At 36.9% G+C, this 14787-nt stretch overlaps 1 protein-coding gene across 1 annotated transcript in view; it reads right to left on the reverse strand.

Annotated features, from left to right (window-relative positions):
* Positions 1-14787, reverse strand: part of LRRK1 (leucine rich repeat kinase 1) — a gene marked incomplete in the record, with an annotated part of 94328 nt that overhangs the window by 46589 nt on the left and 32952 nt on the right. The window contains 5 exon segments of the mRNA XM_072402652.1: positions 1164-1301; positions 2349-2512; positions 5014-5138; positions 5228-5454; positions 13674-13825. Of these exon segments, the coding sequence (XP_072258753.1) occupies positions 1164-1301; positions 2349-2512; positions 5014-5138; positions 5228-5454; positions 13674-13825 (806 nt within the window).

Consider the following 14787-nt stretch of genomic DNA (forward strand, 5'->3'; position numbering starts at 1 on the left):
TAAGAGTGGCAAACTGCATTACAGGTATCCAGATTTGGACACAGCCGTGGTTGTGACCACGTTGCAGATATTCAAACATTAACTACATGACTAAAGACAACTTGTAGCTTTTGGGAACCATGCTACACAATATGTACAATCACTTGAACGGGAGCAGACAGGATCAAGCTTGAGCCCATGGATGAATGCTGAGGATCACCCTAGGTCTGAAATGACCCTTAAAGTATAGTAATGAAATACAGTAGTGTTTAGAAACTCCATTTAGTTACAAAGTTAGGTTGAAAAAAAACGACTTAAGTCCATCAAGTTCAACCACTAGGTAAATAAACATATCCCAGATATAAACTTCATAGACATAAATGATCCAGAGGAAGGCAAAACCTGGTACACTTTGCTCCAACATGGGAAAAAAATCCTTCCTGATTCCATGAGGTGATTGCATGTTCCCTGGATCAACAGTCTGTTATCTTTCCTTTAAATTTACTAAAATAGAGTAAGCTATCACTACTAATAGTGGTAATAATTAACAGAATGTGTCTGTTGCCTAAAAACTTTTTTCACATTCAAAGTCAAGAAAAATTAGGAACCCCTTTCACATATATTTGTATGCTGTTAAAGGGATTATAAATCTGGCAATTTGTGATACAAAATAATAGTTTGGCAAACATATTAAAACTATAAAGAAGGTTAATACTTTTTAGTAAATAGACATTTTTAGAACTTTTAATAATTATAACCCCTACACCTTTACAAAATGTGATAAACGTTCCAAATAATAATTAGTAATTAGCTAATTACCATCAGTGCACTATGGAGGGAATAGGGGTGCTAATTTATTTAATGATTTCCATTTTTTTTAATACAGTCAAACTGAAGACAAGTCGCTAAGTGGTTCAAATACATTTTCTAATACTTATTGTTTAAAAACAAATGGAAAAATCTCATTGATTCCTGTGCACATATTCTGTAGAACATACATTTTTCTAACAAAAAGAAAACAAAATCAAAGTAACAAAGAATCACTAATGACTTTCTGCTGATCTGTGATGTCATAAACAAAACTGCATACTGTACTCCTGACCCCAACTAATACATAGGAAACAATTGAAAAGATTTAGTTACATGCCACTGCAACAAAGAATGATATTCCCAGAAAATATTACCTCCAGCTGGAAGAGGTCCCTAGGAACATCCCTCAGGGCGTTATCGGAAAAATCTACTTCCAGCAGATGATTTCTCCAGAAGACGGACAGATTATCCGGGAGAATTTCAATGCAGTTTCTGGAAGCTTTACAGTATTTCTGGAACAAAGCAACACTGGAACATATAACATTTATAAAAAAGGAAACAGTAATCATATTAAACAATTGGCATGACCCCTTACTGAGTATACATTTTCTATAATGAAATAATGATTTTTTTATGCATCACCGATGAGCAAGAACGAAAGCATATGTATGCCAATTAAACAATTATTTCTGGGGTCGATTTATAAATCTGACATTCATTAAACAATTCTGGTGGAGAATTAATCACTGGCATTGAAAACACATGGACCTGGAAGATTCTCCACCAGGGGGTTTGGTCAATATGGCTCTGTATATGTACTATAAGACAGCAGGCTTGGATTCTGTTGATGAGAAGAAAACTTTTGCAAGACTGTTCAGTGTTACAAATAAATTAAATTACAGTAATTGCATTTGTGATGGATGTGATATTATGACATAGACCTTCTTCTAATTCTGGACCTGCAAAGAAAAAAAATTAGCTCACTTTTGTACCATGACCAGGCCATGTAGCAGCTTTCTATGCAATCATCTGCAAGTTTCATCCGTGGAAACCAATCTTCTCTCAATGGCCCTGATTTATTAAAAATCTCCAAGGCTGGAGAGGATACACTTTCATCAGCGAAGCTGGGTGATTCGGAAACCTGGAATTGATCTGGTCCAGGATTAAAAACAAAAAGCAAAGGACTTTTAAGAAATCCATTCCAGGTTTGTTGGATCACCCGGCTTCACTGATCAAAGTGTATCCTCTCCAGCCTTAGAGAGGTTTACTAAATCAGTCTCAGTGTGCAGAACTGTTAAGGTAGACATGGCAGGTCTGTGGTAAAAGTAATCATTAATCAAAGCTTTCATTACTACAAGACAAGTAGTGATCCGTTCTGCCCTTCCTCCACATGCATCTTAACAAAATTCTGTTGAGCTGAGAATACAAGCTTTCAACTTTTTGCATAATGAAAGGTCCCTTTAAAACTACATATACAAAAAAGTTGTGTCTCCATGCTGTGCATACAATTTTACAGACATTAGTACATATGTATTTTATATGTCTCAACTGACACTTACAAGAGGGCAGGCCCAGGGCTCCAGGAACATTTTCAATTTATTGCCGGAAACATTTAAAAAACGCAGGGATTTGAAGCAATGCAAAACAGTGGTTGGAAGATCAGAGAGATGGTTTTCAGACACATCTAACTCCTGTAACCTCCGCAGACCTATCCAGTTAGCTCCTGGTCAAATACATAATAAGATTAAGTTATGTAAAGAACATAAAATCTATAGCCATTCTAGTTTATAGTAGTGGACTTAAAGTCAAACCTAATGCAGCTCTGTATTTATTAATTAAGTAATAAATGTATGTTTTATGAATGAAAGCAGTTATGTAATATGAAACAGTATTTATATAACGCCAACATATTACACAGCGCTGTATATTAAATAGGGGTTGCAAATGAAACACACATACAGACAGTGACACAGGAAGAGGAGAGGACCCTGTCCTGAAGAGCTTACAATCTAAGAGACCAAGTTTGTTGTTCGCTGTACTGCAGAAATCAGTTAGTTGTGCTGCAGTGCTCATCAAAGTGACAGCGATATGCAGATAAGACCGTTACTTCTCTTTTCACTGCTCATTCCCAGAATCTGTAAATGCTACTTAGCTACAGCACAGAAAATCAGGTCTTCTATCTTACGAGGCAGATCTGTACTATGTGGCACAGATCTCAGGATTGGATAGACAGAACGACTAGAGCAGCTCCCAGGTTTGCATTTCATCTTTGTGTTTATCGGTTAGCCCAGAGTTCAACAGAAAACATATATACATTTATATAAGTTACCTCTCAGGGCAGATTTAATTGTATCACCTTAGTATTATGGGAACCATGTGGGTAATTTACAACTTTTCTGGCCTTGCTCTAATGCTGCATTTAGACAAATAAAGCTGGTCACTAGGCAAGCAGCCAATTACCCATTTTAAATTAATATTTGTTATTTTGTGCTGCCGGTATTTTAAGCCATGCACCCTGCCAAACAGCACAGATAGGTGATCAACCTACAGAAGCAGTTGTTTAATTAGTTTTCTGACTTTACACAGGACAAGCAGAACAATAATGATCCCTCGCCCTCTTATTGTGTGATACTTCCACCAACTATTAAATTGTAAGCTCTTCGGGGTAGGGTCCTCTCCTCCTCCTGTGTCACTGTCTGTATCTGTCTGTCATTTGCAACCCCTATTTAATGTAAAGCGCTGCATAATATGTTGGCACTATATAAAAACAGTTTACTAATTGTATATATATACACAACACACATACTCCTACACTCAACAACAGGTGCATCCAAATCTTTTAGTTTCTAAAGAACTACTTAAGTAATAATAATATTTCCTCTGCACTTTTCTACTGTCAGAATGTTCCTTCTCAAAATGCTTCTTGTCAGTACACTTAGTTTTCTATATAGAAAGGAAGGTAAGGGTTAGGGTCTGTGTTGATTTGCTTTTGCATTCTACAAGTCTTTGGGATTGCAATGCCTGCTTGAAGCAAGTCAAATGCAAGTCAGAAAAAGGTCAACTGCAGGTTAAATTCAGCTATCCATGAATTCCAAATGATCTCCGAAGTGTTTTAAATTGATGTCAAACTGATGTTGTCGACACGCCTAAAGCCTGTCAACACAGATCATGTTATTGGTGCCCATAATCCTAAAAGGTATATTTAAGCTTAAACCTTTAGTTAACTTTAAATTACTTATCAATCAAAACAGCATAAAGAACAATCAGTAACAACCGTATGATAAAGAAACTAGACAATTAAAAAGTCACTGAAAACTGAGGTCTGATATTGAGGTTTTGGTGAATACTTCAGTTTCCTTATAACTGCACATCTTATAGAACCTCCACTGCAGTCCCTGTTACCCTGAACAGAGTCTCAGACTTTCAGGTGCAATTAAACACAAATCTGCTGTAGAGTTGTTTGTGTTGTGACAAAAGGATAAAACTTGGATTTCAAATGTAAAGGAAACTAATGAGCAACACAGCCCATGACAATTATCTAAATCTGGAAAAGACTATTCATATTTTTTTCCATTCCAGTTACATATACCTTCCATTAAATAGATCTCTGAGTAGTCCCTCACCCTTTGGCTGTCTACACACGTGCAGTAATTGTCGTTGGAAACTAATGATCCATGAAAGATCATTTGATAATTGTTAACAAAAAAAGTGCACAATGTGACGAATGAGGAATCTCGCTAGAAACAAACGACCGTTCCAGCGGATCTGATTACGAACGATCGTTGCCCAATCTATTGTGTGTACAGTTGTTCAGTGATCGTGGATTATTCTGTGATCGTGGATTGTTCTGTGATACACTTTCTCCTGTACATGTCGATTGGTGGATTATATTTGAACAATCGTATCGTTAGCAGCATGTACAGAATTGTGCAGAATATGATCGTTCAAAATAATCTGGAATAATCATATATAATTAGTTTTCAAACGTTAATTCTTGCACATGTGTACCTTGCCTAAGTCACTGGTTGTTATCTGTATATTGGCAATAATAATCTTTTTCCAATATTTGCAAAGGTAAAAGCTTTTATTGCAATGATTTTATTAGATCACCGCCTCTCATGTGTCCTAAGTGAGTTTTTATTTTGAATCTCTGATAAAGTTTTAACATTTCATTGGAATAACCCAAAGTTCACATTGTACATTGCACACGAAAGAGTGACATACCATCTTCTCTAAAAAGATTTTCCAAGAAGTTTTTGGATGCACAAAGTCTCTGAAGCCGGCTCAGATGGAGCAATCCAGGGGGAAGATATGTCAGTTTGTTATTGGAAACATCTATTTCCAGCAATCTAAAGACAAAAACAAAATTATGACCTAACATTAACACCAAACTATGTGCTGAACTCCACAAACATTTCACTTTTAGAAGATAGCTGACCTGGAGCAGATGATTTCGTCAGAGCTTTGTACACTGGGAAGATCACACAGCTGGTTGTCACTTAAATTTAACTTCTGTAAATTGAGAAGTCCCCATGGGACCACTGATGGAAGTGAAGTCAGGCAGTTAGAAGAGATGTCCAGCTCTCTGATCTGGCAAGAAATGTCTATGAACCAATCGAGATCCACCCAAGGTAATCGGAGACAGGACCACTTCACACACACGCCCTGCAGAAAAACAATACAAGTATTATGTGAAACAATATAGCGATGACCCCAACCATGGAGACTATCTGCAGAAAGGTTGGATACATCTATGTGAATAAGTCTATGTGTAATACCACTAACTAAACGGTTAAAAAATCCTTTTTTTTTTTTATAACATTTTATTTCTGTTACAATTTTACAAAAAAAATTCAGGAACTTCAATATAAGGAAAGGTAGGTAACAAACCAAATGCCATTACCAGTGTGGCAAAGTTGCTCTAAGGTTGGCAATCTGGCCTTTGCAGCACTAGGACCTAGGTTTAAATCTTGGCCAGGGCACTATCTACATGGAGTTTGCATGAGTTTCCTCCGGGTACTCCTCCAACATTCCAAAAACATGCAGTTAGCTGCCTTTCAAATTGACCTTAGACTGTGTTAATAAGATATGACTATGGTTGGGTTGTGAGTCCATTCGAGGGACAGCTAGTAACTATGGATTTTGTGAAGTGCTGCGTAAAATGTTGGTGCAATATAAATACTAGTTAATAATGATAAAAAAAATTAAAAAAAAGAATATGAGTATATTAAATAACCATCCATCAACCATCATTGACTCTTCAAAAATGCTGTACTGGGTTGGATTGTCCAGATTGGGCCAATTGTAAGGAGCAATGTCTCATCCACCAATGTGTGGGAGGACAGAATACTCCAAGCATTTGCTATCTTCTCAACACATAATAATAATAAAAATGTATGACCCTGCTAGGGGGTTTTGGGTAAAATATTTGGTCCCATAAAGATGCCGTTGCTTTTAGGTGCATCATATAACATGTCTCCAGGTAAGTGCAGTGGTTTCATGTTAAAGCATCAGATATGTGTCATCCTGTTCTGCAGAAACCCAATATGTTTGATAGGTAATATATTATTGTTGTCATGGACAAAGTCACACTGTGGTCCTAGGCTGATATTAGTACCCCATCTTCATGGACTTGTGCAATTTAGTTCTCCAATTTTCCTCCAATACCATACTACTAAGTAAATTCATGTTTTGGGACATTAGACTTTGAGCTCCTTGTGAGACAGAAGCTGATGTAAAAGTTACATCTTCTGACAAATAAACCAGATGTAATTTAAAAGTTCTTTAATAACAAAACTTAACCATTTTAAAATTTCACCTAAATGACAAATTATCCATCCACATCAACAGCTTATAAGGTTTTTCACATCAGTGGTTATCCTATTGTGTATCTAAAATTCATGTTGCACTAGTAGTGTAAGTACAACTGCATCATACAATAAAATAAAATAATATTCAGGGCAGGGTCCTCTCCTCCTGTGTCACTGTCTGTACCTGTCTGTCATTTGCAAACCTTATTTAATGTACAGCACTGCGCTATGTGTTGGCACTATATAAATACTGTTTATTAATAATATATCTTTAGTGATTACCATTTTACATTTTGAAAAAACTTAACAAAGGACAATAAGTTATATTATATAGCAAATGTAAAGACAGTGTTTTTTGTAGCTTTGTTCTATTACAGTATATTCAGACAGAACACACATTATTGTAACTGCTTACCAAATCAGGGAAAGTTTGCAGCAAAGAGGAAAGTAGAAAGCGGCTATAAATATACACCATGGACAGAATTAGGGAACCATTCATAACAAGGTGCCTGGGACTTTCCTTGCTTTAAATTTAACAAGACATACATTTTAAAGCAGAACTCCAGTCTGTATTAAACTATATTTTCATACTATGAACACAGATATATGTGTTCTACCCAAGAGGAACAGGATAGATATCAATTTTAGGTTGTTTTGTGCTTGGCCTGTAAAGATAAATAATTTGACGAAAGAGAAGAGAGAAAAGACAGGCTTTAGGTTGCACATAGGTATATATTACGAGTTATTTATTGGTAAAAGTTTTTATCTCAAAAATAATCCCCTGAAGAAGCCCAGCTAGAGCGAAACGCATCGGGAATCAGGGAATTATTATATGATTGTCTCTGCACACATACTTTGTTCACTTAATCACCTAAAACACAGATTAGTAGGACTGGGTTAGAAATAGGTTCTAGCACAGGAGATCTATGTACTTTTATCTAATAAATAATTCACACTATATATCTATGTGCAACATAGTCGTCATATTTTCATACGCACACATCCCCAGGTCTGCAAGGCAGCCAACTGATCTAATTTTAACATTTACATGAGGTTCTTTACTTTAAACTGGAAAGAAAATGGGGGGGGGGGGCACATTTGCATCCATGCTTCTGTTTTATCAAGCTATAACCTAGCCCTGAGTTCCTAAACATCTTTATGTGGGAACCCCTTGACATAACTTTCAGGTCTTCAGGGAACCCCAAGCTATAATTACTATATCCACATGACATTAGTGTGTTGGTCAGTGGGAAGAATGCCTCCTACTTTGCTGGCCATTGGGAAGAATGTCACTCTTACAGATAGCCAAAAAGATCATTGGTGTCAGTGGTAATTGACCCAAAAGTCACAAATTGCTCATTGCTCAAGGAACCCCCAGCAACCTCTGGAGGAATCCTGGTTGAGAAACACTGAACTAGTAATGTGTGGAAGGAGTTCAGTGGCAGCATATCGCTGCAGAAAAATCAATTGCAACAGTAATTGACATTCTACAAACATTGCATCTGTCTAAGTTAATACGCTCAGCTTTGTCTTAATGTTAACAGTTCATGACAGTAAATGGGATGCTTTGTGTATTTGCAGGTCAGACCATATTGCACGGACTTGTCCATACAACACATTTTCATCCCGATAATATAATAATAATAATAACTATCCAGATGAAACTGCCTTTATGAAATTTATATATATAATAATAAACTGAAGAGCTGCAAAGCCCCGAAGCCCAAGATGTGTGTCTATAGAGATCATAGAGAAATGTAGGAGGCTGGGCATCACAAAACAAAAAATAACAGATATACCCTCTATATAAAATATGAAGGTGGTGGTGGGGTAGCTGAACAAAATTAGAAAGCACTAGTTTCACACTAAACACCAGAGACAGATGCAGGTAAGGCTGATGTTTTGCTTTAAAACGCTCCCAAAAACTAATACCCAACACTTCATTTACCATCAGAAGTACCTAGTGGAAAACTGCTTAGTTCTCAGTCATTTTCCCCTACAAAATAAATTCCTAAGGCATACCTATTCTGGACATAATTACCAAACAGCATCCATATCATGCAGAACCTTACAAAAGTAAAATAAGTTAAACAAAAACTTTGATTAAAGAATAAATATATATACATATAAAATGCACCACTATGATAAAATAATGTCAATAAAAATTATCTAATTCTAAATCTAAAAATATCTAATTTTGCTTCTCTGCACTGTGTAGAAAACTTCTTAGAATTCTTGTCTGACTGCTTATGTTGCAGAATTGTTGAGTTTCTATGAAGTGAACTTAAATTTGAAGAATCTCCAGAACTGTTCTTGGATTTACTGCACTGAGGTTCCGATGGCAGGCAATGATTTTCTCATTACATTACTGCAACTAATCACGACTGGTGAATCTGAAATGCCGAACAAACTAAATCAAATAGTTTTAGCACCAGGATCTCAGAAATGTTAAGCTATGTACACATGCTTTTTATTTGTTGAAAACAAACATTCATGATCATCTTGGGCAAAAAGGTAATTCATGTACAGTGGTCCCTTGACATCATGGCGGAAACAACCAGGAATTACCACCCTGATTTTCAATGTGGCAGGATACTTGTTTATTCTACTGTCGCTGAAAGGGATCACAAAAGATCATTTAGAACTTGATGAAGGACACCTTTAGTGGCAATAATATTTGTTCTATTTTAAGGGGTGTTGGGAGGGTAAGGGTCAGGTAAATGTCTATATTCTGGCAGCACAGGGGCTCAGGGGTTAGCACTCCGGCCTTTGCAGCGCTAGGTCCTGGGTTCGTAATCCCAGCCAGGACACTATCTGTGTGGAGTTTGCAGGTTCTCCCCGTGTCTGCGTGGGTTTCCTCCGGGTACTCCGGTTTCCTCCCACATCCAAAAAATGTGCAGTTAATTGGCTTCCCTAAAATTGACCTTAGGCTACAATATTGACATATGACTGTAGAGGGGACTTTGGATTGTGAGCTTCTTTGAGGGACAGTTAGTGATACGACTATAGACTTTGTACAGCGCTGCGTAATATGATGGCGCTATATAAATACTGTGTGATAATAATAATAATATTCTATGTTAGGATAAGGGTTAAGTAAAGGGATCTGCTGACTTTTTTCATTCCTTTACAATAAAAGCAGTTAAAACCCACAAAAAAAGCAAAGTACAACAGTATGTGCAATACCAGAGCAAAAATGTACACATTTTGCTCAACTGCAATGGCCCTCTGAAATAAAAACTTGATTTTTGCTTGTGAGACCCTTTAGGTTGAATAATAATTAAAAAAGTCCCAGGGACCTAGAAAGAATATAAAACATAATAAAGCAGAACTGATGCTATCAATGTGCATTTCAGATGGACCTATGCATAAGTCAAGATTCTTAATAGGATGTAAAGTGTGGCTAGCACTCTTGTCTTTGCAGAAATAGGGCCCTAGGTTCAAATCTCAGCCAGGACAATATCTGCATGCATTTTACATGTTGTAACTGTGTTTGCATTGATTTCCACCCACATCCCATAACGTATGACTATGGTAGGGACATTAGATTGTGGGGCCCAGGGAAGGACAGTTAGTGACACGACTATGGACTATGTAAAGTGCTGCATATTACATCAAACCTTTAAAAAATACAAGATGACAATAATAATGAACTAAACAAGCAAATATATACTGGAGCATATCTTTCAACTGCATCATAGTGAACAAAAGGTCTGGGAGTTCTAAAGTTCCTAAACTACCTGTTTATAAAATATGCAATCAATCCACACAAAAAGCTCTCCTTATCGTGAATGTATAGGTTACAAGTATACCTTATATCAGTTTTTATTCTCTGTTCATGTGGACAGAGAGAATGGCAAGGTAAAAAGAACAAAATATTCCTACAATGATAGATATCAACATAGCAATGTAAAACAGGAAGAACGTAATATCATATACATATAAAGCTTTTACAGTTTTAAGACGGATCAATGCAATAAAATTTAAGGCTACGTACACACGTGCAATAATTATCATTAGTACACAAACGATTACCGACCGTTCAACGATTATGCACGAATATTTTGAACGATCGTGTTGTGCACAATTCTGTACATGCTGTAACGATACGATCGTTCAGATATAATCCACCAATAATGTACACACGCTAGATACGATCGTCTTAGCGATGTAGGAAGTGACATGTACAGGAGAAAGTGTACCGCAGAACCATCTACGATCACTGAACGACCGTACACACAATGGTAAGTGAACGATCGTCACCCAATCAGATCCACCAGGACGGTCCTTAATTTCCAGTGACATTCCTTGTTCATCTGCGTCGTTGGCCAGTCATTGTGCACTTTTTTTGTTAACGATTATCGGAGGAACAGTCGTTAGTCGTTCGTTTTTAATGATAATTATTGCATGTGTGTACGTAGTCAAGGGACAATTCTGAAAAGTATCCGCTAAAACCAATCAAGAGATATGTCTCACCAGATTTTAAAACCCAGCCCCAGAGGAGCATTTATTGACTACACTCAAGAATAGGACTCTATACATAGAACAGCAGACTGCCAGTGTCTCCATCCATTATCTTTGTAAATGGCTGAGTTAGTTGATTGCTAGCACTGATTATTTTCTATCTGGTGGATAGTGACAAACGTAACTCACATGAGGTGGGAAGGTTTCAATTAGAACAGTATTTTAATGCAAAGACCTTGGTGTTTGTACGAACAACTAGCTTACAGATCAACTGCACCATTGATGAACAATATTTTAATGCAGTGTTCTCCCAGAACATTTTACGGGAGTCGGGGGAAGCTGTAGGTGGGTGGTAAAAAAAGTGAGCAGGGCAACACATGACAAATTTATTGTTCCCAGTTGTTGCCTTAGGAAGGCCATAAATTATAAATATAACCCCAATAGTTTTCTCAGCTTTTTACCACCCCTTGTCCCAACTTTAAAATGCCGACCCCCATAGTAAGTCCCATTTTTCCACTGTCTTTGTACTATGCTAGTGGTGCTCCCGGCTTAAATATGCTGGGAAGAACACTATAATTAGTCTAGCACATTTATTCTTTACACAACTGCAATGGTATACCTTTTAAACTAAGATTTTGTAATGATCTGCATAAACTAAATTTACAATACTTTTAAAAATGTCTGTATACCAATCTCATTTCTTATTTGGACAACCATCTCGCTTTGCAAATGGCCGATACATTCATTTTAAAAAGCTAATACACTAGAGAGATATATTCTTAATGCTGATTTTTGCTTAATGTTTTAAATATTATATTTCAGCACCTCGGATCTCAAAGAGACAACCGATGCTCCTAAAAAGTTACATCTGGCGAGGAGCTTTTTGGAGTCTTTTTTTAATTGTTGTCAACAAAAGGTCAAGTCGGTGTCTCCTTAAAAGAAAGTAATACTGCATTCTTTTTAAAATTATTACTGCATCAGTAAAAATTTTAAGGTATTACTTAATTAATTACCGTAAGTTAAGAAAGCGGTATTTTGCAGTGAAAGTGGTTTAAAGAAGCTGAACACATTCAGGTGCATTGAAGCACAAGGTGTGCAAAGTCTTAGGGTTCATTCAGTACTCTCTTTTTATTAGAACAGTCAATTTATATGAATGGGATGCCCAAGTACCAACAAAGTCAAAAGAATTACACAGTCTGCAGAGCAGGAAGGTTCGTACAGGAGGGATATGGAATGTCCCTGCAATAAAACAAACTTACCTACCTTTTCACAATCTTTTCTGAGCTGGCTGCCGGTAATGAAATAGTTTGTTTTATTGCAGAAGAGATATTGCCTGTTCCTTCTGCAATAAGGAACCTGCTCACTCTCAGTTTTGGAATGTTAAATTTAGTTCTGCTTTAAAGCCACCTGTACTGTGAAAAAGAGACTGCAATTTCTGAATTAATACTAATCAAAGTTTCCCAACTGTCCTGCTGATCCAGTACCATCCCTTACACATATGGAACAAAATGAGATTAAGAGTTCTGTTTTTATGTTCCTGGTCTGTAAGCTAGCTTTAGGTTATGTTGTTACAAATGCTGCAATCAGAGACAGCCAGGCAAACTGTACATACATATCAGTGGCTGGTAATCAATGGCATATATAATTCTTAGTGCAGGTTTTTCAAAGTTATTGTATATGCCAAAGCACGGATCTCTCCAGCCTCTTTTAGCCAGGTGCACCACCCGGCACTATTCCCTTCCCCCTTGGCTGTTGGGTTGGGTCACAATAAAGGAGTCATGGACAGTTGGGACATAATACAAAAAAAAAATATTGTATAGAGGTTGGTAGAAAGCTGACAGAATTTTAGGGGTTACTGGATTTGTATGGAAACAGCAACCGTGGAAAAATATTTTGTAATGTGTTGCCCTGCCACCTTTTTGGTCACCCACCTAGCTGAAAAATTTTTTTTGTGGAGAACACAGATATAAAAGCCATATAGGAAAAGGTGAAACATTCTTATGCTTGATTTTCAGCTATATAAGCAACATTTCAACTGAAGCTCCAGCAGAAATAGGGGTTATAAAATTTAACAGGAAATTCCCTTTAATACCATTACAATGCCTGTTTCTCAAATTAAAATAAAGACACAAACATCAACACTTAGGCTAGTGGATCAAAACTGCTTGCTAAAAATATTTAACATTGGGCTGAATAGGTTCATTCATTATTTGCATGCTACATGGACTCCTATTATACTGAATTGGTGCAAGCATTTTTAAGAATTTGAAAGTACTTTTTGCAAGCAGTTTCAAAAAAACAAAAAAAAGTACAAAAAAGTCTGGATTTTGTAGTCTCTTGCAAAGGCCTGAAAAAGGCCTAACATAGGGTAGCCTGTTACTGCTCCTAGGTAGGTGCCCAGAAGCGGTAAATGATGGTTAAACATAATCTAGTCAGATTATGTCTTGAATATGAGTGCTTCTAATAATAGAATGTGTCAATGTCTCCAAAAGAGCAGCAAGCATGATATGATCAACTTTCCATTTAATCCTAACTATGTAAAACAGTTATCTAAAAGTCACGACAGTTATCAGTCATGTACTTAATCTCCTACGGATCCATCAAGCTTACCGGTTCCTGCACTGCCTGATCCCTTTGGCCTGCAGACTCGGGGAGGCTTCTCTTCCTCAGCAATTTTTTTGTCAGTTCAGGATTATCCATTAAGATGTATGAACAGAAAGCAGCTCCGTTCTGGAGCAAGAAATCTGCAATATCTTCATGTCCTGGTACGGAGACCGAGAAAACACAGCTGTTAGTATAAGCAGCAACAATCTTCCCTTTTACAGCTGTGCACAATCAAAAAGAGAACAGAGAAAGCTTCACGTCTAACCATCAGTGGTCTGCACGGACAAGAAATTAGTGAATTTGATTCAAGGAACTGGAAAACTACTATCCTTTACTACAAAATAATGGTGACACCTGGCTGATAAAAGGTGAAGTGTACATACACAAAATATCTAGTGTACATATAATTAAATATTAGTGTAATGTGTAATTAAGTGTGGCTACAGATAATGATTGTCCTCATGGCGCCATGTTGGTTTTTACAACTTAGCAGCTGCTAATTGATGGAGAATTCTCAGAATTTAAACAGATACCGAACTATCTATGTGAACATGCATTTTACATTTAAGACCCTATCAAAATTACCTACCCATCTTTCTCTATCTCCTAACCATCACCAATTAATCAGTTTCATTTCTTCTACTTTCTGGATACTCTAATTCCCCAACTCTTTCTCATTCTAATCTCTATTGGGCAGTGTCCTCTTCCTCTATTTAGGAATACAGCACTACATAATAGGGTGGCTCTAAAAAGAAAAAAATATAATATTGAATTTAATGTGTACAAAAGAACAACAGCTCACCCTGCTTGCTGTAAAGCTACAGCCTGCATACATAGTGTGCAATCCACATACCTCCCTTATACACAGAAGTAATGCATGCATCTCCTCCAAACACAGCAGTAATATCAAATGTACAATCAATGCACCTTCTCCATACACAGCTATAATGCTGAGCTTGTAATCCATATACCTATTCTATTCACAATAGCATTACATAGTGTGCAATTCATGTACCTCCTCCATACACAGTAATATTACTAAGGCTGCAATCCATATACCTCCTCCATACACAGTAATATTACTAAGGGTGCAATCCATGTACCTCCTTCATATATAGTA

Source organism: Pyxicephalus adspersus, chromosome 2 (assembly GCF_032062135.1).
Source record: "Pyxicephalus adspersus chromosome 2, UCB_Pads_2.0, whole genome shotgun sequence".
Classification (NCBI taxonomy): domain Eukaryota; kingdom Metazoa; phylum Chordata; class Amphibia; order Anura; family Pyxicephalidae; genus Pyxicephalus; species Pyxicephalus adspersus.